The 27,429-nt window shown below is 41.3% G+C and overlaps 3 protein-coding genes and 1 long non-coding RNA gene across 4 annotated transcripts; 2 read left to right on the forward strand and 2 right to left on the reverse strand.

The window, feature by feature from the left end:
- Positions 1-5,461: 5,461 nt before the first annotated feature.
- On the reverse strand, positions 5,462-7,390 carry LOC311115512 (stonustoxin subunit beta-like; the record flags this gene model as incomplete). Its single annotated transcript, XM_084190670.1, has 4 exons — positions 5,462-6,316; positions 6,899-6,945; positions 7,155-7,328; positions 7,380-7,390. 4 exons carry the CDS (start codon positions 7,388-7,390, stop codon positions 5,790-5,792), a joined length of 759 nt encoding a protein of 252 aa, XP_084046796.1. The 3' UTR covers positions 5,462-5,789.
- A 2,275-nt stretch (positions 7,391-9,665) lies between these two features.
- Positions 9,666-23,387, reverse strand: LOC311115525 (NLR family CARD domain-containing protein 3-like; the record flags this gene model as incomplete). Its single annotated transcript, XM_084190682.1, has 7 exons — positions 23,211-23,387; positions 14,685-14,801; positions 14,208-14,292; positions 13,850-14,078; positions 11,626-13,423; positions 11,171-11,344; positions 9,666-9,855 (listed from the first exon to the last, which is right to left on the reverse strand). Exons 1-7 carry the CDS (start codon positions 23,381-23,383, stop codon positions 9,666-9,668), a joined length of 2,766 nt encoding a protein of 921 aa, XP_084046808.1. The 5' UTR covers positions 23,384-23,387.
- LOC311115513 (uncharacterized protein) lies at positions 15,901-18,147 on the forward strand (the record flags this gene model as incomplete). The annotated part of the gene is made up of 5 exons (XM_084190671.1): positions 15,901-16,001; positions 16,711-16,807; positions 16,893-17,086; positions 17,232-17,483; positions 18,084-18,147. The coding sequence occupies exons 2-5, from the start codon at positions 16,712-16,714 to the stop codon at positions 18,145-18,147; spliced, it is 606 nt and encodes a 201-aa protein (XP_084046797.1). The 5' UTR covers positions 15,901-16,001; position 16,711.
- LOC311115526 lies at positions 18,707-19,590 on the forward strand. Its single transcript, XR_014611279.1, has 4 exons — positions 18,707-18,869; positions 18,972-19,034; positions 19,108-19,173; positions 19,297-19,590. It is a non-coding gene; the product is annotated as an uncharacterized lncRNA (long non-coding RNA).
- Positions 23,388-27,429: the final 4,042 nt, after the last annotated feature.

Raw genomic sequence — 27,429 nt, forward strand, 5'->3', positions numbered from 1 at the left:
TATTTCCACTAATATTTCTTCATGCAATTAATCCTTTACAATATATGATGCACTATTTATCAAGCGTTTATTTAACAAACCATGTTTGCACACCTTGCACCTTGCTGGTTGATATGCATCTGATGCATATGCTAAAGTGGACGCCTGGTAACTTTCTCTAGCGGGTTCTTATATGCTGAAAGAACAGGCGGTTCTAGTGTTAAGGACTGGTAGATGGGTGTTGCTCATGCATTCACTCATGCTGACCGGCTCCAGTACTTTGTTCTTGACTAAAGCCTCCAAGTCAGCCTTGACTTTTGGTCTGATAGCATAATGTACAGGTCCTGCTTTCAGAAACATTGGTTTGCTGTCTGGCTTAATGCTAAGCTTCCCTGTAATGTCGTTCATACTACCCAGCTGTCCATTAAAGACTTCTCCATGTTTCTTTAAGATGGCAGGTAGGTCTGTGTCTCCATGTGTCATTGTATGCCCTGATGGCCAGTCCAGTGTGATTTTCTCCAACTATGAACATCCCAGTGGTGATGCATAGTCTCCTTTCACAACATAGAGTGGCAGCTTTTCAGATTGTCTGTTTACCTAAACTGTGACATCAGTGATGCCTCTCACAGCGACAGATTCACCTGTGTAAGTCTTTAACACGAGGTGCGCTGGTTGAAGTGGAAGGTGTTTCAGTGTCTTTTTTCTGACACAAGAGATACAGCTGCCCCTGTGTCAATCTCCATACGCACCGGCTGTCCCTCTAGGAAGGGGGAGACATAGTAGCCGTGCGACCCGCCAGGAAAAAGTCAGGATTTTCAGTGTGACTTCCTGGTCTGATGAGTCACTCACCTCAGTGTTCTCTTACTCAACAGTGTGAACATGTCTATGTGTCTTTCGTTGGAATGTCTGTTTCTTGTTTCCCGTTTTTGTGATTTCTCTGTTCTCTTTTTATTTCTGGAGACTTGTTCGATGTGGCCCTTTTTACCACAGACTGGACAATCCATGTCCTTCCACCAGCATGTAGAAGCCTGATGTCCCTTTTTACCACAGGCTGGACAATCCATGTCCTTCCACCAGCATGTAGAAGCCTGATGTCCCTTTTTACCACAGGCTGGACAATCCATGTCCTTCCACCAGCATGTAGAAGCCTGATGTCCCTTTTTACCACAGGCTGGACAATCCATGTCCTTCCACCAGCATGTAGAAGCCTGATGTCCCTTTTTACCACAGACTGGACAATCCATGTCCTTCCACCAGCATGTAGAAGCCTGATGTCCCTTTTTACCACAGGCTGGACAATCCATGTCCTTCCACCAGCATGTAGAAGCCTGATGTCCCTTTTTACCACAGGCTGGACAATCCATGTCCTTCCACCAGCATGTAGAAGCCTGTTGTCCCACCTTGCCTGTCAGGAGGTCAGTATGATGCGGTAGGACGAAGTCAGGCGCAGGACACAGAGCTAATCGAAAACGTACTTTACTCGTAGGTAACGTACATAACATAACCTCCACGCAGGGAGGAAACAAACCCGCTCACCAGACGACAACCAAACATGAACAAACACGCACAAAACACACTGGGAGGCAGAGGGTTAAATAGGGAAGGCATCAATACATAATGGGAACCAGGTGTGAACATTAAAGACAAAACAAGTAGAACACAGAAACTTAGATCGGTAGCCGATGAACGCCGAAGCCTGCCCGAGCAAGGAGGAGGAGCCTCGGCTGAAACCGTGACATTGCCACAGTGGAAGCATGTGACTTGATTTCCCGGTCTCTGATTTTCAGTTGAAACTCTGTGATCAACTTTTTATTTACTTGAAAGGAACACAGACAAGAACAAATAGCAGCAGGAATGGTTATACAGCTAGAGACACAATACTGTTAAAATATATATCAGAACAAATAGCAGCAGGAATGGTTATACAGCTAGAGACACAATACTGTTAAAATATATATCAGAACAAATAGCAGCAGGAATGGTTATACAGCTGGAGACACAATACTGTTAAAATATATATCAGTATATTATGGAAACGAGTTATTGCAGATAAATACAATTATAATAAACTACATATACAATCACCCACCTCAGCTGCATCAACCCACCCTCCAACCCCTCCTGGGACCACCCCAACCCACCCTCCAACCCCTCCTGGGACCACCCCAACCCACCCTCCAACCACTCCTGGGACCACCCCAACCCACCCTCCAACCCCTCCTGGGACCACCCCAACCCACACTCCAACCCCTCCTGGGACCACCCCAACCCACCCTCCAACCCCTCCTGGGACCACCCCAACCCACCCTCCAACCCCTCCTGGGACCACCCCAACCCACCCTCCAACCCCTCCTGGGACCACCCCAACCCACCCTCCAACCCCTCCTGGGACCACCCCAACCCACCCTCCAACCCCTCCTGGGACCACCCCAACCCACCCTCCAACCCTTCCTGGGACCACCCCAACACACCCTCCAACCCCTCCTGGGACCACCCCAACCCACCCTCCAACCCCTCCTGGGACCACCCCAACCCACCCAACCTGATCTCCATTAAAATAAATACTAAATCAAGGTACACATTTGCACAAAAATGATAATTAACGGTCAATCTGTTGGGTAAAACCCACTACAGGAGTTATTTTATGGTTTCAGCTGCAATTGTTGTTTGGCTAGCCCCATGGATCCTAGCAGTGGATAGTTCTAAATATATGATATCTATAAAAGTGCTGATCCAATGAGGTGTGGTGGTTGCCATCTTAGTTCCAACATCTTTTTAGCTGCTGTCCAACCTGACAACATTATACGTCTTTGCTGTAATGACAGTGGTGAATTATCATTCAGTAATAACAGTTTGGGGGAACAAGGTACGAGGATACCTCTTTCCAAAACATGTCCCCTGGTCACTCCCAGTACATATGATTAAAGGAGCCCAAGGCACCTTGATTACATAGATCACACAGAGGAGCGGTTGTGATTTCTATTAAATGATGTTTTCTAGGTGGAAGGAATGAGATTAAAATGTATCAGCTGGTGATTAGGATTGTTAGATGAACCCACTAAGTTCCTGATGAACTCAACTGGTGAGCCTCTTTAGCAGCTAGTTCCATGGACACACTGATTTCAATGTTCTTTGCCAAGGTCAGATGACTTTCAGTCAACAGTCTCTTTTGTGTAGCTTCACTCCGTAGCCCACATACTAGTCTGTCTCTAATGATGTCATTTAGAACAGCATTAAACTCAGTGTTCTGGTAGTTTCTTTAATGCAGCAGCAAACATTGTTACTGATTCTCCCTCTTCCTGATGTCTCCTGTGGAACCTGAACCTTTCAGCATTAACTAGTGGTTCTGGTGAAAAATGTCCTTTAAGTATCTCCACAATATCCCCATACGTCTTATTACCTGTTCTGACTGGCTGTAGCCGGCTGCCTAGTAAATTAAATGTCTTTGGCCCCATTACACTAAAACATGTAGGCACAATGTTGTCCTCATCCATGTCATTTACAAGAACAAAATATTCAAACCGTTCTGTATATGAGCTCCACTGTTCAATACTTTTATCAAACTGTCCAATGTTTCCATCAATTCCAATAATTGTTCATTTCTCAATAAGCTCCTGATTGTCACTCACTTCAATATTGTCCTCAACCACAGCAATATTTTCCTCAGTCACGTGATCTTCATTCACTTCACTCACTGACGTTTCCTCCTAAATTCGCTCATTTAGCAGATTTAATTAAAATGTTTGTCTTCACAGTTGAATAAATGTCCTTTCCTTTAATCACTGTATATTCCTCCTTTTTAATCACGTTGTTTTCCCACTCCGATGTCTGTCTCCAGTCCTTTTCTGCCGTCCATGACGATGTTAACTCCAGTGGTGGAAAAAGTACCCAATTGTCATAGTTGAGTAAAAGTAAAGATACCTTAACAGAAAATGACTCAACTAAAAGTGAAAGTCACCCAGTAAAATACTACTTGAGTAAAAGTCTAAAAGTATTTGGTTTTAAATATACTTAATTATCAAAAGTAAATGTAATTGCTAAAATATACTTAAGTATCAATAGTAAAAGTACAAGTATAAATCATTTCAAATTCCTTACATAAAGCAAACGAGACAATTTTCTTATTTTTAAAATGTACGTTCAGCCAGAGGCAAACTCCAACACTCAGACAATTTACAAACAAAGCATTTGTGTTTATTGAGTCTGCCAGATCAGAGGCAGAAGGGATGGTCTCTTGATAAGTGTGTGAATTGGAAAATGTTCTGTCCTTTTGGGTGTCAGGGAAAATGTATGGAGTAAAAAGTACATTATTTTCTTTAGGAATGTAGTGAAGTGAAAGTAAAAGTAGTCAAAAATCTGAATAGTAAAGTCAAGTACATATACCCCCAAAAAACTACTTAGTATTTTTACTTAAGTACTTTACACCACTGGTTAACGCTCTTTCTTAGCTAGCTCGACTATGCACCTGCCTCTGCTAGCAATACACTGTGCTAACATTAGCCTATTCTGTACCCCAGAAAATAACAGTTTTAAACAGTTGTAAAAACTCACTTCTTCCAGACAGAATAGTTCCTGTAGATTCAGACTTACTCATCACCAATCTTTTGTTATGTCTCGTGGGTTTCATAACCACGTCTGTATAACAATTCAATAATGATGAGACAGGAGACAGGAATCAGTTCAACCATTTATCTGGAACGTGATCATCTCAACACATACAAACCCCCATGATGCTCTGCGGCACAACCCCAATATACAACAAATACATAGATAAGTAAATGGACACTAAACAAAACTCATAGAGGAATTTAAATGTTCAGTTGTAGAAAGTAGGGCGATGGGATAGGGTCAGAAAGGTCAGTATGTTTGATAACTGGTTACAGGGTTGACATAACAAGCATAAGGTCCATTATAACACAGTGAAGTAGAGGTGGGAGCTAAAAGCAGACATGGACAGTGAGACGGTGTGAGGAGGTCAGGGGTGAAACACTAGATCAGGACAGGTAGAAATGGCAGGGCTGGAAATAGACACAGAGACACATTCTGATCATGGCTCAGACCTGACCTGAGACACCCAAACAGAAGATGCCATAGCAAAGTCCTGTCCAGTAGGCTATATAGGATTTCCTTTCATCAAAATACAACACATGGAAATGTGTCCAGTGTGTGTGTGTGTCCAGAGTGTGTGTGTGTGTGTCCAGTGTGTGTGTGTGTGTGTGTCCAGTGTTTGGGTGTATATCCAGTGTGTGTGTGTGTGTGTGTGTGTGTGTGTCCAGTGTGTGTCCACTGTGTGTGTGTGTCCAGTGTGTGTGTGTGTGTGTCAAGTGTGTGTGTGTCCAGTGTGTGTGTGTTCAGTGTGTGTGTGTTCAGTGTGTGTGTGTGTCTAGTGTGTGTATGTGTGTTCAGTGTGTGTGTGTGTGTCCAGTGTGTGTGTGTGTGTGTGTGTGTCCAGTGTGTGTGTGTGTGTGTGTCCAGTATGTGTGTGTGTGTGTGTGTCTAGTGTGTGTATGTGTGTTCAGTGTGTGTGTGTGTGTGTGTGTGTTCAGCGTGTGTGTGTCCAGTGTGTGTGTGTGTGTCCAGTGTGTGTGTGCAGTGTGTGTGTCTAGTGTGTGTGTGTGTGTGTGTGTGTGTGTGTGTGTGTGTGTGTGTTTAGTGTGTGTGTGTGTTCAGTGTGTGTGTGTGTGTCCCGTGTGAGTGTGTCCAGTGTGTGTGTGTGTCCAGTGTGTGTGTGTCCAGTGTGTGTCCAGTGTGTGTGTGTGTGCCCAGTGTGTGTGTGTGTGTGTGTGTGTCAGTGTTACCATGGTTATTATTTACAGGGACACTGAGGCGTCAACATTATAAACCCTAAACCCTGGATAGAGGGGCTCAGTGAATGTGGAGTGAAATGTGTTCAGGTGGGTCAGTGTGTCAGATGAGACTCTGTAGAAGGACAGAGTGCCGGCTGGCCAGTCCAGATACACTCCTACTCTGTGGGAGCTGGAGGGGGGGACGTCTATGGTAGTGGACTTATTATTGTGACAGGCAGAATAACTGTTGTCAGAGCAGAACAGACTCCAGGACTTGTCATTGTATCCAAGACTACAGTCAATACCCCATCCTCTCCTGCTGATTCCTTTATATGTCACTCCTATACCAGCCCATCTCCCACTCCACTCTACCTCCCAGTAACAGCGCCCAGTCAGACCCTCTCTACACAGCACCTGACTCCAGCCCTCAAATCTCTCTGGGTGATCAGGATACGGCTGCTTCTCTCTCCTACATGTCACCTTTCTGTTCTCCTCAGACAGAGAGAGGAGTCTGTTTACTGTGTTTGGGTCCAGTGTGAGATCACATACATCTGATGGATGAAACCAGACACAATATTAGAAATCATCAACATTCACATTAGAATGTTAACTCACTTTTCACTAATTCATTTACTGTATATGTTTCTAGGTATCAAAAGGAGAAGTTAAGGTAACTTGAGATTTGTTGAATGATCATATGTTATACTGTATAGTAATATAAAACACACTTATTCCCATTAATTACACACAAACACACATCCTGAACACACACACACATCCTGTACACACACAAACACATTGAACACACACTCACACCTGTATGCATGCATGAACACACACACACATTTCTAAAGTAACGCCACACACACACACACAGACACACACACTCCTTTATGCATGAATGAACACAAACACACATTTTTAAAGTAACATGAACGCACCACACACACACACACACACAGACACACACATTGTCAAAGCAACTCTTTGTAAACTTGGGTGTTTCTGATTTGTGCTTCTGTAGAACTACAGCTGATATTTATTATGACCAAGTAAGTAATGATGGTGGTCTTTGACTTCACTTGAATTAAGACTTATTCTTAGTCATATTCTTCACAGCAGTCAACACTCACATTTTCTAAGTCCAGGTTTCATTGTGTTCTCTCCACCATGTTCCACACTGTAGCGGTAAGCAGAAGAACAGACAGTCATTGAGGGATACACCTGAACTCACACACACACACACACACACACACACACACACACACACACACACACACACACAGTCTTTATATAACTTAGTCCAAGTGGTGGTCAGAATGTTTGTCTTAACTAGCCTGATAACTCCAACATGTCTGATATGAACATTGACATAAACCCTCTACATACTTGAGTTTCTCCAGTCTGCAGTGTGGATCCTCCAGTCCAGCAGAGAGCAGTCTGACTCCTGAGTCTCCTGGGTGATTGTAGCTCAGGTCCAGCTCTCTCAGGTGTGAGGGGTTTGACTTCAGAGCTGAGACCAGAGAAGCACAGCCTTCTTCTGTGACTAGACAGCGTGACAGCCTGCAAAGAGTCAAATCATATTAAAACCACACTGCTATTCTTTACATTTACATTTTAGTCATTTAGCAGACGCTCTTATCCAGAGCGACTTACAGTTAAGTTAGTGAATACATATTTTTTTATACTGGCCCCCCATGGGAATCGAACCCACAACCCTGGCATTGCAAACGCCATGCTCTATCAACTGAGCTTCATCCCTGCCGGCCATTCCCTCCCCTACCCTAGAGGACGCTGGGCCAATTGTGCGCCGCCCATGAGTCTCCCGGTCGCGGCCGGCTGCGACAGAGCCTGGATTCGAACCAGGATCTCTAGTGGCACAGTTAGCACTGCGATGCAGTGCCTTAGACCACTGCGCCACTCAGGAGTAGCTTCTTTGGTGGTGAAGATATTGAAAGTATATTTTTCAACATTTTCAGTTAAATCAGTGTCCTGAAACCTGCCCTATCTATTCATAAATGGATGTTTCATTATTAGAAATGACAAATTATCAAAGTACTGCTTGTAGATATAAAAATATATAGTACAAATATTTGAGTAGACTGACCAGAGCAGTTTAAAAAGCAGTATCAGTCAAAAGACAGACAGTGAGGTATCAGATTTAGATTGTATTGAGTATACAGCCCACACCATATCTAGTTTGACAGATAAGCTAACATTTTAAATGTGGCTCTATTCTCCAACATTTTGGATTTGAGATCAAATTTTTCATATGAGGTGACAGGATATAATGTCACCTTTTACTTGAGGATATTTTAATTCATATCTGTTTCACCATTTAGAAATGAAAGCACTTTATGTATCTAGTCCCCCTATTTGAAGAAGTCATAAGTATTCTAACCAATTAACCTATAGTGTATTAAAGTAGTTCAAAGTATTTGGTCCCAAACTCGTTGGTTGCATTTGCAGTTTGTTTTGGATGTGTTTTGGGTTATGATTTGCCCAATATTAACATGGTGGATGATGACTGGAGTAATTTCCTGTCTAAGTGAGTAGATAACATGTTTTTAAACACTACTAAATTAATCCTGAAGATGCCATATTAAGAATAATCATGAATGAATCATGAACAATTATGAATGAGAAAGTTACAGAGGCTACAACAAAACATGCTAACCTCTCACCATTACCAATAACAGAGGGGGTATGATCCTTGTTCCTCTGTAACTTTCTCATTCATCATCATTCACGATTTATTCATGATTATTCATAATCATGGTATCATCCACATGAATGTAGAAGAGTTCAGAAACATCTTCTATTCTTACTGACAATACAATTGAAGTGACTCCAAAATGACAGGACATTATTCACCATTCAGTTTCTACTGGGAAAAACATCAGATACTAGATACATAAAGTGCTTTCATTTCTAAACAGTAACACAGATATGTATGAAAATATCCTCAAATAAAAGGTGACATTATATACTGTCACCTAATATGAAACATTCTATCTCAAATCTAAAAGGCTGGAGCATAGCACCAAATTTAAAACTGTAAGCTTCACTGTCCAAACACATATGGTGTGGACTATGTGTGCCTGGTAAACACATGTGGATCTGGTGAACAGTTATCACTTGTTGACCAACTACAGGAATACTGACCTCAGAGTCTCCAGTTTACAGTGGGGATTCCCCAGTCCAGCAGAGAGCAGCTTCACTCCTGAATCCTTCAGGACATTGTTACTCAGATCCAGCTCTCTCAGGTGTGAGGGGTTTGACTTCAGAGCTGAGACCAGAGAAGCACAGCCTTCCTCTGTGACTAGACAGCCTGACAGCCTGACAAGAGTCAAATCATATTAAAACCACACTGCTATTCTTTGGAGGTGAAAATATATTTTTTCAACATATTCAGATACATCAGAGTCCTGAAACCTGCCCTATCTATTCATATATGGATGTTTCATTATTAGAAATGACAAATTATCAAAGTATTGCTTGTAGAGAGAAAAATAGAATCATTTTAAAACCACCCTGCTATTCTTTGGTTTTGAGTAATTATCTTTCTAAGTTGGTAGATAACATGTTTCTAAACACTACTAAAGTAATCCTGATGATGCCATGATTAAGAACAATTATGAATGAATCATGAATAATAATGAGTGAGAAAGTTACAGAGGCTACAAAAAAACATGCTAACCTCTCACCATTAACATCAAATTAAAGGTGACATTCTGTATTTGTCGCCTAATATGAAGCATTCTATCTCAAATCCAAAATGCTGGAGCATAGCACCAAATGTAAAACTGTAAGCTTCACTGTCCAAACACATATGGTGTGGACTATGTGTGCCTGGTAAACACATGTGGATCTGGTGAACAGTTATCACTTGTTGACCAACTACAGGAATACTGACCTCAGAGTCTCCAGTTTACAGTGGGGATTCCCCAGTCCAGCAGAGAGCAGCTTCACTCCTGAATCCTTCAGGTCATTGTTACTCAGATCCAGCTCTCTCAGGTGTGAGGGGTTTGACTTCAGAGCTGAGACCAGAGAAGCACAGCCTTCCTCTGTGACTAGACAGCCTGACAGCCTGCAAAGAGTCAAATCATATTTAAACCACACTGCTATTTTTTGGTGGTCAAAATAGTGGCAGTATATTTTTTCAACATATTCAGATATATCAGTGTCCTGAAACCTGCCATATCTATTCATAAATGAATGAATGTTTCATTATTAGAAATGATCATATATTGATTGTAGAGAGAAACATGTATAGTACAAATATTTGAGTAGACTGACCAGAGCAGTTTAAAAAGCAGTATCAGTCAAAAGACAGACAGTGAGGTATCAGATTTAGATTGTATTGAGTATACAGTCCACACCATATCTAGTTTGACAGTGAAGCTAACATTTTAAATGTGTCTCTATACTCCAGCATTTTGGATTTGAGATCAAATGTTTCATATGAGGTGACAGAATATAATGTCACCTTTAATTTGAGGGAATTTTTATACAAGTCTGTTTCACCGTTTAGAAATGAAAGCACTTTATGTATCTAGTCCCCCCATTTGAAGAAGTCATAAGTATTCTGACCAACTAACTTATAGTGTATTAAAGTAGTCAACGTTTAGTATTTGGTCCCATATTCGTTGAATGCAATGCCTACATCAAGCCTGTGACTGCCATGATTGAGAAAGATCATGAATGAATCATGAATAATAATGAGTGAGAAAGTTACAGAGGCTACAACAAAACATGCTAACCTCTTACCATTACCAATAACAGAGGGGTTATGATCCTTGTTCCTCTGTAACTTTCTCATTCATCATCATTCACGATTCATTCATGATTATTCATAATCATGGTAGCATCCACATGAATGTAGAAGTGTTCAGAAACATCTTCTATTCTTACTGACAATACAAGTGAAGTGACTCCAAAATGACAGGACATTATTCACCATTCAGTTTCTATTGGGGAAAACATCATCCAAAACACAACCAAAACAAACTGCAAATGTATTCAACAAGTTTGTAGAATCACAAGCTTGATGTAATCACTAAAGGCAAGGAATATGGGACCAAATACTAAACTTTGGACTAAATTAATTTGTCCAAATAATGAAATACTTTTTCAAATGGGAGAACTAGATACATAAAGTGCTTTCATTTCTAAACAGTAACACAGATATGTATGAAAATATCCTCAAATAAAATATGACATTATATACTGTCACCTAATATGAAACATTATATCTCAAATACAAATTGCTGGAGCATAGCACCAAATGTAAAACTGTAAGCTTCACTGTCCAAACACATATGGTGTGGACTATGTGTGCCTGGTAAACACATGTGAATCTGGTGAACAGTTATCACTTGTTGACCAACTACAGGAATACTGACCTCAGAGTCTCCAGTTTACAGTGGGGATTCCCCAGTCCAGCAGAGAGCAGCTTCACTCCTGAATCCTTCAGGTCATTGCTACTCAGATCCAGCTCTCTCAGGTGTGAGGGGTTTGACTTCAGAGCTGAGACCAGAGAAGCACAGCCTTCCTCTGTGACTAGACAGCCTGACAGCCTGCAAAGAGATCATCATGATTTCACAAACACACTGTTAATTTAACACCAGTAGTGTAGAAGGACAATGGCAGATGCGTTTGGTTTATTCTCTTAAACAACATATAGATTCATCTTCTGTCTCCTAGAATTGCATGGTCATATTGTTATACTAATGTGAACAACAATGCACTGATTCAATATGTTTTCAATATATATTATATACACATTATAATATATTTTTCTCTAATAGGAATATTTCTTCCTGATGATTAGTACTTAAATGTCATTTTATGTACTCACAGAGCAGCTCTGGAGGCTTTGACCACTGGCAGCAGCCTCAGAAGACCTTCCTCTGATCTGGAGTATTTCTTGAGGTCAAACACATCCAGCTCCTTTTCTGAAGTCAGCAACACAAAGACCAGAGCTGACCACTGTGCAGGTGACAGTTCTTCTTCTGAGAGACTTCCTGATCTCAGGTAGCTTTGGATCTCCTCCACTAGAGAATGGTCATTCAGTTCATTCAGACAGTGGAACAGATTGATGCACCTCTCTGGAGAGGGATTCTCCCTGATCTTCTCCTTGATGTACTTGACTGTTTCTTCATGGCTCTGTGAGCTGCTTCTTGTCTTTGTCAGTAGACCTCGTAAGTGCTTCTGATTGGACTCAAGTGAGATGCCCAGAAGGAATCGGAGGAACAGGTCCAGGTTTCCTGTCTCACTTTGTAAGGCTTCATCCACAGCATTCTTGTAGAAAGTAACTTCAGCCTTGTGTCTGAGCAGCGAAGAAAAGTTACTGGACTTTGTTTGAAGTTTGTCCATTAGATTCTCATTGTTGTTGATGAATGAGAGGAACACATATACAGCAGCCAGAAACTCCTGAATGCTCAGATGCACGAAGCAGTACACCTTGTCCTGGTACAGCCCACATTCCTCTTTAAAGAGCTGTGTGCACAATCCTGAGTACACTGAGGCTTCATTGACATCAATGCCAGCCTCTTTCAGGTCTTCTTCATAGAAAATCAGATTGCCATTCATAAGCTGTTGAAAAGCCAGTTTTCCCAGTGACAGAATGCTCTCTTTATTCCAGTGTGGACCTGTCTCTTCTTTCCCAAGATACTTTTCATTCTTCTGTTTGGTATGAAACTCCACAAGGTGTGAGTACATCTCAGTCAGAGTCTTGGGCATCTCTTCTCTCTTATGTTTCAGCATGTGTTGAAGGACTGTTGCAGAAATCCAACAGAAGACTGGAATGTGGCACATGATGTGGAGGCTCCTTGATGTCTTTATGTGTGAGATGATTCTACTGGCCAGGTCCTCATCACTGAATCTCTTCCTGAAGTACTCCTCCTTCTGTGGGTCATTGAACCCTCGTACCTCTGTCACCTGGTCAACACACACTGAAGGGATCTTATTGGCTGCTGCAGGTCGGGTAGTTATCCAAAGGAGAGCAGAGGGAAGCAGATTTCCCTTGATGAGATTTGTCAGCAGAACATCCAGTGAGGTTGACTCTGTGACGTCACAACAGATCTTGTTCTTCTGGAAGTCTAGGGGCAGTCGGCACTCATCCAGACCATCAAAGACGAACAGGACTTTGTACTTGTCGTAGTTGGAGATTCTTGATTCTTTGGTTTCCATTGAGAAGTGATTGAGAAGTTCAATCAAAGTGTGTTTTTCCTTTTTCATCAAATTCAGCTCCCGAAAAGGGAATGAAAATACAAATTGGACATCCTGATTTGCTTTTCCTTCAGCCCAGTCCAGAATGAACTTCTGCACAGAGACTGTTTTTCCAATGCCAGCGACTCCCTTTGTCAGCACAGTTCTGATGAGTTTGTCTTGTCCAGTTAAGGGTTTGAAGATGTCGTTACATTTGACTGCAGTCTCTGGTCTTGCTTGTTTCCTGGTTGTTGTCTCAATCTGTCTCAGCTCATGTTCATTATTGACCTCTCCTTTTCCACCCTCTGTGATGTAGAGCTCTGTGTAGATCTTATTGAGAAGTGTTGGGTTTCCTTGTTTAGCAATCCCCTCAAATACACATTGAAACTTCTTCTTTAGATTAGATTTGAGTTCACGTTGGCAAATCACAGCAAGCTCATCTGAATCTAGAAATAACACAGAGGATATTAATATTATGTATGTTTTAAAGCCTACAGTATTCTAGGACTGTTATGACATTTTAAATTATAATCATTTTTTCGCTTAACTGTCTGTATAAATCTGTAAATGTTTTCATAATGCATTACAGACTGGTGTGACTGATTATAGTATTATTGGTATTCTCTCTCTCTCTCTCTCTCTCTCTCTCTCTCTCTCTCTCTCTCTCTCTCTCTCTCTCTCTCTCTCTCTCTCTCTCTCTCTCTCTCTCTCTCAACACAACACATCATTCTGCTACTTGATGAGGTCACTAGGTGTTGTGTTAAGGCTGCTACAATATCACTGAGTTACACAGCTACTTTAGCTGTACTTTAGCTCCAGCTTTTAAATGTTTGTTATAAAACAGCATTCAACATGAGGCAGACAGCTCTTACTTTTCTCCAGTGTGTCAGCAAGCTCCTTCTGGTTCATTTTCCTCAGGACGTGCAGTGTGATCTTCAGAGCCCCCTCTCTGGCACTGCTCTCCTGCTTCTCATCTTCAGCATCCACCACTTCCTTATCCTGCTTCTGACTCTCAAAGCCTTCTGGGAGTTCTGGACTAAGAATCCTCTTGAACATCTTCAGCTCGTTCTTCACAAATGTCATAATATTCTCTTCAAGCAACTGAAATAAATCAAGTAAATAAGTTAAGCAAGAGACTAAATGCTTTCTCATTAACATATTAATGAATGATTGACAGATCAACTTTACTTGAGGTAAACAAAAACAAATGTACATAACAGGACCACATACACTGAATATGGAGGCCAGGTCTGTTTGATGACTATGGGAAGACGGACCACTGAGAATCTCTGACTCTGATCTCTCCTGTTGGTTTCTGTGGACAAAACATCAGATTACATTTCCTCTTTCAGACACACACACACACACACACACACACACACACACACACACACACACACACACACACACACACACACACACACACACACACACACACAGGGAGGGAATGTTGTGTTTGTTTAATATTGTTTCAGGACTATGAAAATGGAAAAAAGGTTTAGCCTATGGATTATGAAAACAACCAAAATAAATGGGAGAGGAGAAATGACTAGAGACATTTACATGTTTTAAAACATTTAGCAACTTACAGTTAGTGATTACATTTTTCTATAATTTTTTTCATACTGGCCCCCCGTGGGAATCGAACCCACAACACCCACCCAGTGTTGTTTAACTCACTGACCATGACCCATGAGTTCTTCTTACCTTTGTTCAGTAGAAAAGTCTCCCTCTCTAAAGTCTATAGGACGATGCATAGACCGGTCACTCTTCATGGACACACAGCTGGGTACAGGGGAGGCTGGTCTCTCCTGCTTGATTGGGCTTCAACACAACAGAGACAAACATTACGTCTCTCATCTACTCTGAGCTCAGATGGGGAAACATAACAAGAGTTTCATTCCAAAACACTATATATCCATTTTCAGAAATGTTCGTAAATTAGCTTTTATTGTTTAAAGAAATTATGAAAGAGATTGGTGTGATTTTTCACCATATAATCATGGTATGGGGTTGTTCAATGACAGACATGTATTTGTTTAAAATCTATCACTTGATGGTTTCATTTCAGAGAGACAAATAATCATGTTTTTTTGCAAAATGCTATATATCTGCCTCACTCACAGAGAAATAAGTAGTACTGCTAGGTTTTACACAGTAATAATATATATCTGCCTCACTCTCAGAGAAATAAGTAGTACTGCTAGGTTTTACACAGTAATAATATATATCTGCCTCACTCTCAGAGAAATCAGTAGTACTGCTAGGTTTTACACAGTAATAATATATATCTGCCTCACTCACAGAGAAATAAGTAGTACTGCTAGGTTTTACACACCAAGTAACCGTAACCTTGTTAATAATAAGTTACCTGAGGTAAACCTACAGGGTTAACGCTCGCCAAGTAGCTGTAACCTTGGTAATTATAAGTTACCTGAGGTAAACCTACAGGGTTAACGCTCACCAAGTATCCATAACCTTGTAAATAATAAGTTACCTGAGGTAAACCTAAAGGGTTAATGCTCACCAAGTAGCTGTAACCTTGTTAATAATAAGTTACCTGAGGTAAACCTAAAGGGTTAATGCTCACCAAGTAGCCCTAACCTTGTTAATAATCAGTTACCTGAGGTAAACCTACAGTAGAACTAATAGGAGCTGGCAGGGTGAAAAATGCCCAAACATAAGGCCTGTTTTTTTCGCGATTACTTCATAACCAGGGACAGAAGGTAATATTATGAAACTGGGCTACATGGCGGATGCAATGAACTAATTTTATCAGAAATAAACGTTGTAAAAAATGTAACTTGAGGCGCCCCGAAAATAATATTCAAAAAGTTCAGTCCTTGGACACAGAGGGGTTAAAAACTAAAGTTACCGTCCATCTAGTGAAGAGAGGAGAACCGGACAGAGGGATGGTAGCTAATTTTCCCCAAACATCAGACACCCCCTGACCTCGGACACTTTCTAGCGGTTGGAGAACTGAATCACCTCGAGCTCAACATTTAAATGGGCTGAAAAATAACGGTAAGTTTTGTGACTAACGACACCCTTTTAGCTAGCTGACCACCGATTTTCAGTGCAATTTATGTAAGTTAAGTTAGGTTTTGAGAGTTTTCAAAAAAGTTATATGTACACATTTTGTGGAACACGCTGCATATTGTAAAATTCGACTGCGCGACAGACCACACCTAATTTAATATCCAACTTTTTACCTCTGAAATATAGCTAACGGATTTTCTAATGTTGCTATCTTAGTTGCTAAATGTTGATAGAACTGCTAAGTAAGCAAAAAGGAAAGAAATTGTAAGTGTTAGATAATACATATCACGAAAACAGCTGCATGTTGTCAAGCTTTACCGTATCAAAATTGGAGTCCTCTGACGGAGGCGTTTTGCACAATCTGCATAAATGTATTTGGAAATTTGAACCATGAACTTTTCGACACCTATCACTGTTGGCTATATTTCATCTTACAACAGCTACATAGAGGCAGTATTTAGTTAAATGGTACAATGTATGCATCAATATTACACTAATTGGGACACTAATTTTCATTACAGATAACATCAAACAAAAAAAACGTGGGTACACTTTCAGTTATTGTGAAAACTTTCATCACCTTTCAATGCCTTAGCTTTGAAATGTAAATGTTTATACATATTCAGATTGAGTTATCTTTCTAAAATGTGTATAGTATGCCAAGTTATTTAGCTACATGTATTTACCACTGCAGCATGGAGAAAGTCAAGAGGAAGCAATGGAGTGAGGTGGACATGTTCCATGCCATGGAGGACTGCGGGGCAGGGATGGCTATCCGCCAGGCTGCCAAGGTTAGGCATCTTTTGTTTTTAGGAGATTACCATGTGTATGTGAATTTTATCTGCTAGTAACAGTTTTATTTTCTTATCTACCAAGGTGCATGGTGTACCTCGGCAGACCCTGGCGGACAGGCTGAGCGGCCGGGTGACCCATGGTTGTCGCAGTGGACCACCCACATTGCTTGCACCAGAGGATGAAAAGTCTCTGGTGCAGTACTGTATCTACTGCGCCAGCCATGGGTTCCCCTTCACCAGACAGAGGCTGATGAAATACGCAGACAAAATCCGCAGGTATTTGGTGTTCTATGTGTTTATGTATGTAGAATGCTGGACTGACTATTATCAATGTGTGTGATGTAAATGTGGATGTGTATGGTGATGCCAAAACAAACATTTTCATCCTGGATGGACAATTATATATTCTATTCTATTGTAGGTTTCGGCACCCAGGGGAAACAATCCCACCACTGGGGAAGAGGTGGTGGGAAATGTTCAGGAGGAGGCACAAGAACCTAAGCATGAGGAGGCCGGACACCCTGGACAGGGGGAGAGCTGAGTGTGCCACACGTCCGACGATGGACACCTTCTTCACTTCTTATGAGAAGCACTTGGAGGAGAGTGGGTTGAGGGAGAAACCCAGACAAATCTATAACTGCGATGAGTCTGGGTTTCGTAGCGACCAGAGCAGGCACAAAGTGCTGGCTCCCCGGGGCGCAAAACACGTGTACCAGCAGGCTCCGGGGACCAAGGAGCACATCACAGTGCTGGCCTGCTTCAATGCAACTGGGGAGGACATCCCCCCGTTTATCATCTACCCCAAGTGTTTCCCCGGTGGCCACTACACACTGGGAGGCCCCCCCCAAGCCTTGTATGGACAGTCAAGCAGTGGCTACATTGACGGGGACCTGTTCAGGAAGTGGTTTCAGCACTTCATTAAGTATGCAGTGAAAGAGCGCCCTCTCCTTCTCCTCTTTGATGGGCACAAGAGCCACATGGACCCGGAAGTGCTCGCGGTGGCACTAAGGGAAGGGGTTATACTTCTTTGTCTTCCACCACACTGCACCCATGTCCTGCAGCCGCTGGACGTGGCATACTTTGGCCCTTTTAAAGGCTGAGTTCTCCAAGGTAGCTGGAGACCTTAGCCATTTTGACCACTCCTACATGGTAAACAAATCAGAATTTGCCAGAGTATTCCGCTACCCGTACCAGCGATGCAAGGACATGCGCTATGTGGTGGAAGGGTTTAAGAAGTGTGGCCTCTTCCCTTTTGACCCTTCAGCCATTGAAGGGTCCCGTTTAATGCCGTCTCGGACCCTACCGGGTCCCAACACCGCCTCTACTGGAACCAGTAGCAATGTGCCATCCATCAGCACCTCCTCCCCAGCGACCACAGGAGGACCCTCAGCCCCTGCCCCAGTCCCAGCCGCTGCTCCAGTCCTATCCCTAGCTCTAGAAGAGCACCCCCTAATAGAGGGGGGGCTGATAGCGAAGGACCTGGGGCACATCCTTACTGTCCTGAAGTATCGGCTGGACCGATACAGAAGACTCCCTGTGGTCGCCACATGCCTCACCGGGGAGGAATACACGCGCCAGTGGCAGGAGAGGGGTGAGAAGGAGAGGGCCGAGGCAGAGGAGAAAGAGCGTTGGGCAGCCCTCAGAACACAGAGGGCACAGGAGAGGGCTGCCATGGATGAGACCATTGACGCCATCGCCTCTGCTGGACCCCCTGCTGGAACCACTCCTGACAGCTGCATCACCACTGCCAGTGCCTCCCAGTGTGCAACACCTGTAGGAGCCGCCGGAGTCCCCAGCTGCAGAAGAAGGCCACATGCCTACTCCCCCGGCCACACCATCGTCGGCCCCTCAACCCCACCATTACAAACACCAGCTCCTCCAAGCCATCATCGGCGGTTTTGTCCACCACCACCACGATGCACACCACCCCCCATGTCTGTCACCACCAACACGGCCTCCTCTGGACCAACTGCCTCCTCCGTCTCCCCTGGTCACACCACCATAGCAGCCTCGTCTGATGTCCCTGCCCCCTGCAATTTGAATACCACCACCTCCACAGGTAAACACATGTTAAATTACGAAAAAATGACTGTTTGTTATCTGTTTTATAAAACAGCAATGTAAAAAAAAAATATATATATATATCTTTATATATCTACAGTAAATAGCACCAGCCCTCAAGTCATCTCCGCCTCCTCCAAAACCTCTGCAGCTTCCTCCAGAGGTATTGATGTAAAAAAGTTGAAAAGGGTTTTCATGCAACATGCTCTCTAACACCACTTTTTCTCAAACTGCAGCACAGAAAAGGAAGAGAAAAGCTACACCGGTCACATCTGTCACACCACCCATGGCACCACTCTCAGGTACTTCATAATCTGTTTTTCTCGCTCTCTCAGTTGTATCAATTACTATTGTTGTTGAAGAACTTCTACATTTTACAAAACCATATTAATCAATTTGTATTATTATTTAATTTTTTATAAAAGAAGACACCACCTGCTGTGCTCGCTGCGGGGAGCGTGATCCGCCTGCAAGCTCCTCTCAGGAGTGTAGATCCGAGGTGCCATGGGTGTGCTGTGACTTTTGCCAGCACTGGTTCCACTGCAGGTGTGTGCAGTGGGATCCAGAGGTAGCGGTGGAGCTGGATTTTTATTGTGATTTTTGTGACAATATAGGGATGGAGGTCGAGATTTAATTGTTTGTTTTGTTTGTGTTCATATGAAATTATTTATTTGTTCAAAAAAATAAATGTCTAAAATATAATATATATATTTATTGAACCCATCTTGTGTATTTCTTCCTTTACTTTCCAAGTGCACCTCTGCAACACAAACTCCAACAGTGTTTTCATTGTTTTATGTTAATGCACATAACTGAAATTAAAGTGTATTTGATGTAAATTATTAATACTCATATTTCATTTGGTTACAACACTGAATATGTTGGTGAAGAACCATTTTTTATGAGTCCACAAGAGGGCGCACCGGGCTACGCAATGAAAAGTTGACAGGCAAGTCATTATTTTTGACCTAAAGACTAGCCAACTATCTAGTAAACACTTCGGGTACGTGGTTGGTGTCTCTTTTTTCAACAAAATTAAACGGATATATCTTGTAATTGAACAAAATAGTAAGGTGCCCAATAACTGGGGGCCGTATACAGATAATACGGGACGTATTTTTTTGCTAAACCGCTTATCAAAAGCAGATAACAGTAATATTTTCAAATGAAATGTCAAACTTGCTAATTGCTAAACCGTTAGCTAACATTTTTACGACACCAATAATCACAAAACATTGAAGGCTTGATCACAAGATAACACTGTTGAAGGTAATATATTTCTTAAACGCTGTTGAATATGCCGATAATACGGGATTCTACGCTAGGTAGCCAGCATCCGTCAACGAGTGAGGGAGAAGCCCTCCACCGTATTTAACAGGTGGAAGAAACAACCCGGGAGCTCCATCGGTCCACAAGAAAAGCAGGCAGCCGGTGATGATGTAGTGGTAGCTAGGATAACTAGGATGCTGCTGGTAGAGTAGCTAGCTTAGCTAGCTGTACCGACTAGCTTGGCTAACTAGCAGGTCGTTCGTCTGTCCCTCGAGGATGATGACGAATCCGGTGAACCACAAGATGAAACAAGGATAGCGAGTGAAAAGGATCTGGCTACGAGTGAAAAGGATCTGGCTACACTCATACTGTCACTGACCATTACGCAAAAAAGCTAATTGAACAATAAACTTCGGCGTCTCAACACTGTAACGAACTCTGTCGTTATTTCCCAACATCACCTCAGTCCACTCAGCGCGTAACTGGACAATATGCTTGGCGCCAAACCGTACGTGGACGCGGACAGTTCTGTACGTGGACGCGGGCAGTTCTGTACGGGGACGCGGACAGTTCCAGAACGCGGACATGAGCAGAGCAACACAATACATTTACATTTTAATCACTTAGCAGACGCTCTTATCCAGAGCGACTTACAGTTAGTGAGTGCATACATAACCCAGTCTTTACACTGGCTTACATTAGTAATATTCATTTATTTATTTTTATATGTAAAACAAACATTCAAAGTTTTTTTATAACAATATTTTGAGATCTGGGCCCATATCCACAAAGTATCTCAGAGTAGAACATTGGTCGTATAAGTGCTGACAATAAAGACATTTTACACTTATGGGTATAAATTAAAGCTATGCATGAAGCCTCTAGTCCCACCTAGTCGGCAGATATTTATGACACCTCATGAGCTGTCCTAACCAGTTAAGAGTTAACAGCAGGTGTCTTGATAATACTATAGAATAATGCAGCGAGTCAGTGGTTCCTGTGCCACATGTAATTGCTTTGGAGTAGTTTAAATAATGTTTCTATATTTCTATATGATCAATCCATAAATAATATAGACCTACATGCAACAGTTTCTCTTCAGCTTTTGACAATGATTTCTGTATAATAATGATGTATAATAAGTCTTGGTGATTCAATAGCCTAGTTAATCATTACATGTCTTTTAACACACTATCTATGTTTTGCTCAGTCTGGCAGTTACCCAGAACTATCAGAGGCTCTCTCTTGTGGCTGCTGCTGATGACAACTGCATGTATGTTATCATAATAATGATGTCTGCATAACATTTTGTATTCATTTTGGGAGATTAACTGTTTAAATGTTTATTTCTGAATATTAACTCAGGTTTTCGCCCAGCGGCAAATGAGTTGGAGCTGTGGCCGAAAAGTGTCCAGTTTGAATCCCGGGCCGGGTGCTGGAAAGAACGGGCGGAATTGATCTGACCCCTGGAGGGTTGCTGGGTTCACATCCTCAAAACATTCACCTTTCGTTGGGCCCTTGAGCAAGGCCCTTAACCCCACAACATGCTCTCCATCCAGGGGCGCTGCACTGCAGCTTGAACCTGTGCTGGTCTCAACTGTATGTGTGAGGTCTGCTGTTTGGGGGGGTTAAGAACGGAGCAGAAGACACATTTTTGTTTTTTGCTGTAACTAATGGACAAAGTTGTATTGTATTGTAATGTATTGTATTGTAAAGAAGTCAGCCAGAGTTGACGTGGGCCATCGTTCAAACAAAGAGATGCCTCCCTGGCCAACAGTGTGTTTGCATATAACCAAGATCAATTCTACCCCCCATACAATACTTTTATACACAGTCATTGCTTTTTTATAATAATAATAATAATAATAATAATAATAATAATAATAATAATAATAATAATAATAATAATAATTACTTATACACATTACATTTTGGATAGATAGTACTCAGACATCTATAGTGTTTACAGTAATGACTATTACCGATCATGATCTTTTTAAATCCCACCCCTCTGCTACTCTCAGCCCCGCCCACCTATCTCCGTAGAACATCCTCTTTTGATTTCCACCTGCCATATTTTTTTCAACTCTGCTGTGATGTCATACATGCATTTTAAACCTTTCTAGTCGCATAGTATCCACAGACTAAATTAAAGGTCAATATTTTTCATAAGAGTATTATTCTGTTGTTGATTGACTGGCTATGGCTTTCCAAATCCCCAGCAATTTTAAATGAATATTGGGATTTTTAAACCATTCCTATTGTCATATATTGTCCTATATATTCTTAGCAAAAAATATTCCTATTTAATAGTAGTAGCCATAATTCATAAATGACACCATGCAGGGTTCTATATGGAACCATTTTGGTTCAGGGAAGAAGAACCTCTAGAGTTCTGATCAAAGAACCCTATAAAAGGTTTCTATATATAACTTTTAGTGGTTCCATATATAAAGCAGGTGATAGAACCCTTTTTGGTTTAAACAGCAGTGAAGAGTGTATTGATTTGACGGTAGTATTGTCAAAATTCCGCTTGTAACAACGATCAGAATTAGTAAAAACAATAAGGTTCTGCATGACAACATATTAGACATGACACAATCATTAGACAATGATTGTGTCATGCAAAACTTCTATAGATGTGTGTGTATGCTGGTAAAGATGTGTGTGTATGCTGGTAAAGATGTTTGTTTGTGTGTGTGTGTGTGTGTGTGTGTGTGTGTGTGTGTGTGTGTGTGTGTGTGTGTGTGTGTGTGTGTGTGTGTGTGTGTGTGTGTGTGTGTGTGTGTGTGTGTGTGTGTGTGTGTGTGTGTGTGCTGGTGAGACAACCACATATCACAGTCAAATATACAGGATACAAACATTTCATTCCAGCTATATAGCGTTTTGCAAAACAAAAATTCATACACAAAAATCTATTAATTAAAATCTCAGAACAACAATATCTGACAGACACATGAAGGTACCCATAAGCAATCATTTCTGATGGAAAATAACAAACATGAAAATATAGATATAACGTTTTAGAAATAAACTCCTTATAAATTCTTAAACAACATTGTCATCTCACCTCTTAGCTTTGGTGTCATGTTCCCAAGAGAGATTCATTTTAGAGCGAGGGACCCCCTCCTCTCTCTCCCCAGACAGACTCATTTTAGAGGCAGGGACCCCCTCCTCTCTCTCCCCAGAGAGACTCATTTTAGAGGCAGGGCCCCCCTCCTCTCTCTCCCCAGAGAGATTCATTTTAGAGGCAGGGCCCCCCTCCTCTCTCTCCCCAGAGAGACTCATTTTAGAGGCAGAGCCCACCTCCTCTCTCTCCCCAGAGAGACTCATTTTAGACCACTGACCCCTAAACAGAGATGCAGCATGTTGGTTGTGGTTAACACAGTGACAACTCATTCTTGAAGGTCAATTGTTCTATTTTATTCATTATCTCTTAGAAATAAAATATTTACTAACAGATACGTCCAAACGTTCAGGAGATTTAATGCAATCACATCAACATGTAGTCATGACTGATATTTTTCACCTTTTCTCCATGTAGTGGAACTAATAATAATAATAGTAATAATAATAATAATGGGGGATTGATGGAAGATACAATATGAAATATTAAAGCTGATCTAAAACTAAAACTAAAATAAAATACAATAAAAATGATAATAATGTCTCACTTTCTCTTGTAATAATTCCACTCATTCTAGTGTGTTGCTTTGTTCAACAGGTCTGCTATTACTATGATATTATTGAATTTAATTCATAATATCAATGTTAAGAAAAGTACGTTCAGGTTTCATACCAAATTACACAGGAAGCAGGAGCTCATTGTAATTTTGAAAACAACAAATGTTCTGATATTCTGAAAGATGATTCAGAACTATGATACAAAACATTTTTACAAATTATAAAATATAACGAATCGAATATACGAATCCTATAATACGAGATATGAACAATATGTTTTTGAATTTGACTTGCCTACGCCCAGTTAGCGCCATTTTGTATGATTGAACTGTCACGTACCTGTCCCAGGTGAAATGGACTGTTAGATCTGAGTGTTTTACTGTCATTCTCTATACTATAATAACACCATATATTTAATTTCCCTACACACTTTACAATAATCCCTTGGTAGAGTCTTACCTTGTAGCCTGTATTCACAACCAGAACATGTCAAGTCATTGAGATATTTTCCGTTCTGCTGAGAGAGCACCTTCCTGATGACAAGTGGCTCTGTATCTGTGTTCTAGGTACAGTTGATCTTTGGATGCAATAATATCTGGACAAAGTCCAGTGACTCAACACCATAATATAGCATAAACATAACAGTAGTTTAACCTTTGGCCAGTAAAGGCCATGGCATACTATAAAATGTTGAATCATTATGACGGATCCAGTTTCAACATATCTCTAACTTTGAAGTATACAGTGGGGTCCCAAATGATTGACTCCCTTCATAAAGATTAGCAAAAATGACTGTATAAAATAAAATACAAAAATACTGAGCTATATTGTATGCTAAATAAAAAGGGAAATTAAATGATTTTATACTAATACAATTGCTCAGAGAAATAGATTTTGTTTAACAAGTAATACTTTTTTTCTCAAAAAGGTAGGGGTCAAAATTCACTCCCTTTCAATACCTCCCTTGTGAGGATAACGGCACTGAGCCTTTTTCTAAAGTGTTTTCTGAGTTGGAGTGATCTTAGACCATTTCTCCATACAGAATCCTTCCAAATGGCCAACTACAGGAAGGTAAAGGTATAACTAAACACACAATAAAGAAACAAAGCTCCCTAATTGACAGGAGGCTTGAATCTTAGTCATTTACCCACCGGCCTCTTACTACTCTCCCAATTTATACATTCTACCAACATCATACATAAATAATCCCTGGTAGGATCTCTCTCTCTCTCTCTCTCTCTCTCTCTCTCTCTAGAACAGCGCAAACTGCCTCTAACCAGAATAGGAGTGGGAGGCACCGGTGGACAACTGAGCAAGAGGACAAATACATTAGAGTGTCTAGTTTGAGAAACAGGCGCCTCACAGGTCCTCAACTGGCAGCTTCATTAAATAGTACCCGCAAAACACCAGTCTCAACATCAACAGTGAAGAGGCGACTCCGGGATGCTGACCTTCTAGGCAGAGTTGCAAAGAAAAATCCATATCTCAGACTGGCCGATAAAAAGAAAAGATTAAGATGGGCAGTCTGATCTTCTTTGAAACTCTGCCTAGAAGGTCAGCATCCCGGAGTCGCCTCTTCACTGTTGACGTTGAGAAACGCGGGTATTATTTAATGAAGCTGCCAGTTGAGGACCTGTGAGGAGCCTGTTTCTCAAACTAGACACTCTAATGTATTTGTCCTCTTGCTCAGTTGTGCACCGGGGCCTCCCACTCCTCTTTCTATTCTGGTTAGAGCCAGTTTGTGCTGTTCTGTGAAGGGAGTACACAGCGTTGTACGAGATCTTCAGTTTCTTGGCAATTTCTCACATGGAATAGCCTTCATTTCTCAGAACAAGAATAGACTGACGAGTTTCAGAAGAAAGTTATTTGTTTCTGGCCATTTTGAGCCTGTAATCGAACCCACAATTGCTGATGCTCCAGATACTCAACTAGTCTCAAGAAGGCCAGTTTTAATTGCTTCTTTAATCAGCACAACAGTTTTCAGCTGAGCTAACATAATTGCAAAAGGGTTTTCTAATGATCAATTAGCCTTTTAAAATGACAAACTTGGATTAGCAAACACAATGTGCCATTGGAACACAGGACTGATGGTTAATGATAATGGGCCTCTGTACGCCTATGTAGATATTCCATAAAAAATCAGCCGTTTCCAGCTACAATAGACATTTACAACATTAACAATGTTTACACTGTATTTCTGATCAATTTGATGTTATTTTAATGGACAAAAAATTTGCTTTTCTTTCGTAAACAAGGACCTTTCTAAGTGACCCCAAACTTTTGAACCGGAGTGTATATTAAAATATATCCGGCCCTGTTGTGACCTTTCTGAGAAATCAAATGAAACTTCTCTGAATCATACTAGACACCTTAATAATGCAGAATATATGATTTATGTGTTGATAAGTACAACTTTAACATCTCTAGAGCCTGTGAAGTATCAACTTTTTTCTCTCACTATTGTGTTAATGCTGCAACAATATCATTGAGTTACACAGCTATTTTAGCTGTACTTTAGCTACAGCTTTTAAATGTTTGTTATAAAACAGGATTCAACATGAGGCAGACAGCTCTTACTTTTCTCCAGTGTGTCAGCAAGCTCCTTCTGGTTCATTTTCCTCAGGACGTGCAGTGTGATCTTCAGAGCCCCATCTCTGGCACTGCTCTCCTGCTTCTCATCTTCAGCATCCACCACTTCCTTATCCTGCTTCTGACTCTCAAAGCCTTCTGGGAGTTCTGGACTAAGAATCCTCTTGAACATCTTCAGCTCGTTATTCATGTCATAATATTCTCTTCAAGCAACTGAAATAAAGTAAATAAATGAATGAATGATCGACGTATCAACTTTACTTGAGGTAAACAAGTGGCTAAACTCCCAGATACTAAAGGCCACTTCAGTAAACACCTAAATACAGGTATGGTTCCTTACAATATTTCCATAGATAACAGGAAAATTGCTGTTGCAGTTTAAATGTATTTATTACTCACTAGTTAATTGTCCATTGTTTGTCACAGATTCCAGGTTGGTAAAATAAAGCATTTTAATCCAGATGAGGTTAAACAGGTTCCAAGTGATATGAACGGCAAAAAGGTCCAATCCTAAAGTACAAAATGACAAGTAACAACAGGCTAATTATATCCAAAAGAAACGGTAGAAAACTGTATCTCTGCTAGGAGTCTTCCATCAGGTCAATCAGCTGTCCCAGTGAGTTACTGGCACCATCTGTATCTCTACTAGGAGTCTTCCATCAGGTCAATCAGCTGTCCTAATGAGTTACTGACACCATCTGTATCTCTGCTAGGAGTCTTCCATCAGGTCAATCAGCTGTCCTAATGAGTTACTGACACCATCTGTATCTCTACTAGGAGTCTTCCATCAGGTCAATCAGCTGTCCTAATGAGTTACTGACACCATCTGTATCTCTACTAGGAGTCTTCCATCAGGACAATCAGCTGTTCCAATGAGTTACTGACACCATCTGTATCTCTACTAGGAGTCTTCCATCAGGTCAATCAGCTGTCCTAATGAGTTACTGACACCATCTGTATCTCTACTAGGAGTCTTCCATCAGGTCAATCAGCTGTCCTAATGAGTTACTGACACC

Source organism: Coregonus lavaretus (genome assembly GCF_964263955.1).
Source record: "Coregonus lavaretus genome assembly, contig: HAP1_SCAFFOLD_487, whole genome shotgun sequence".
Classification (NCBI taxonomy): Eukaryota; Metazoa; Chordata; class Actinopteri; order Salmoniformes; family Salmonidae; genus Coregonus; species Coregonus lavaretus.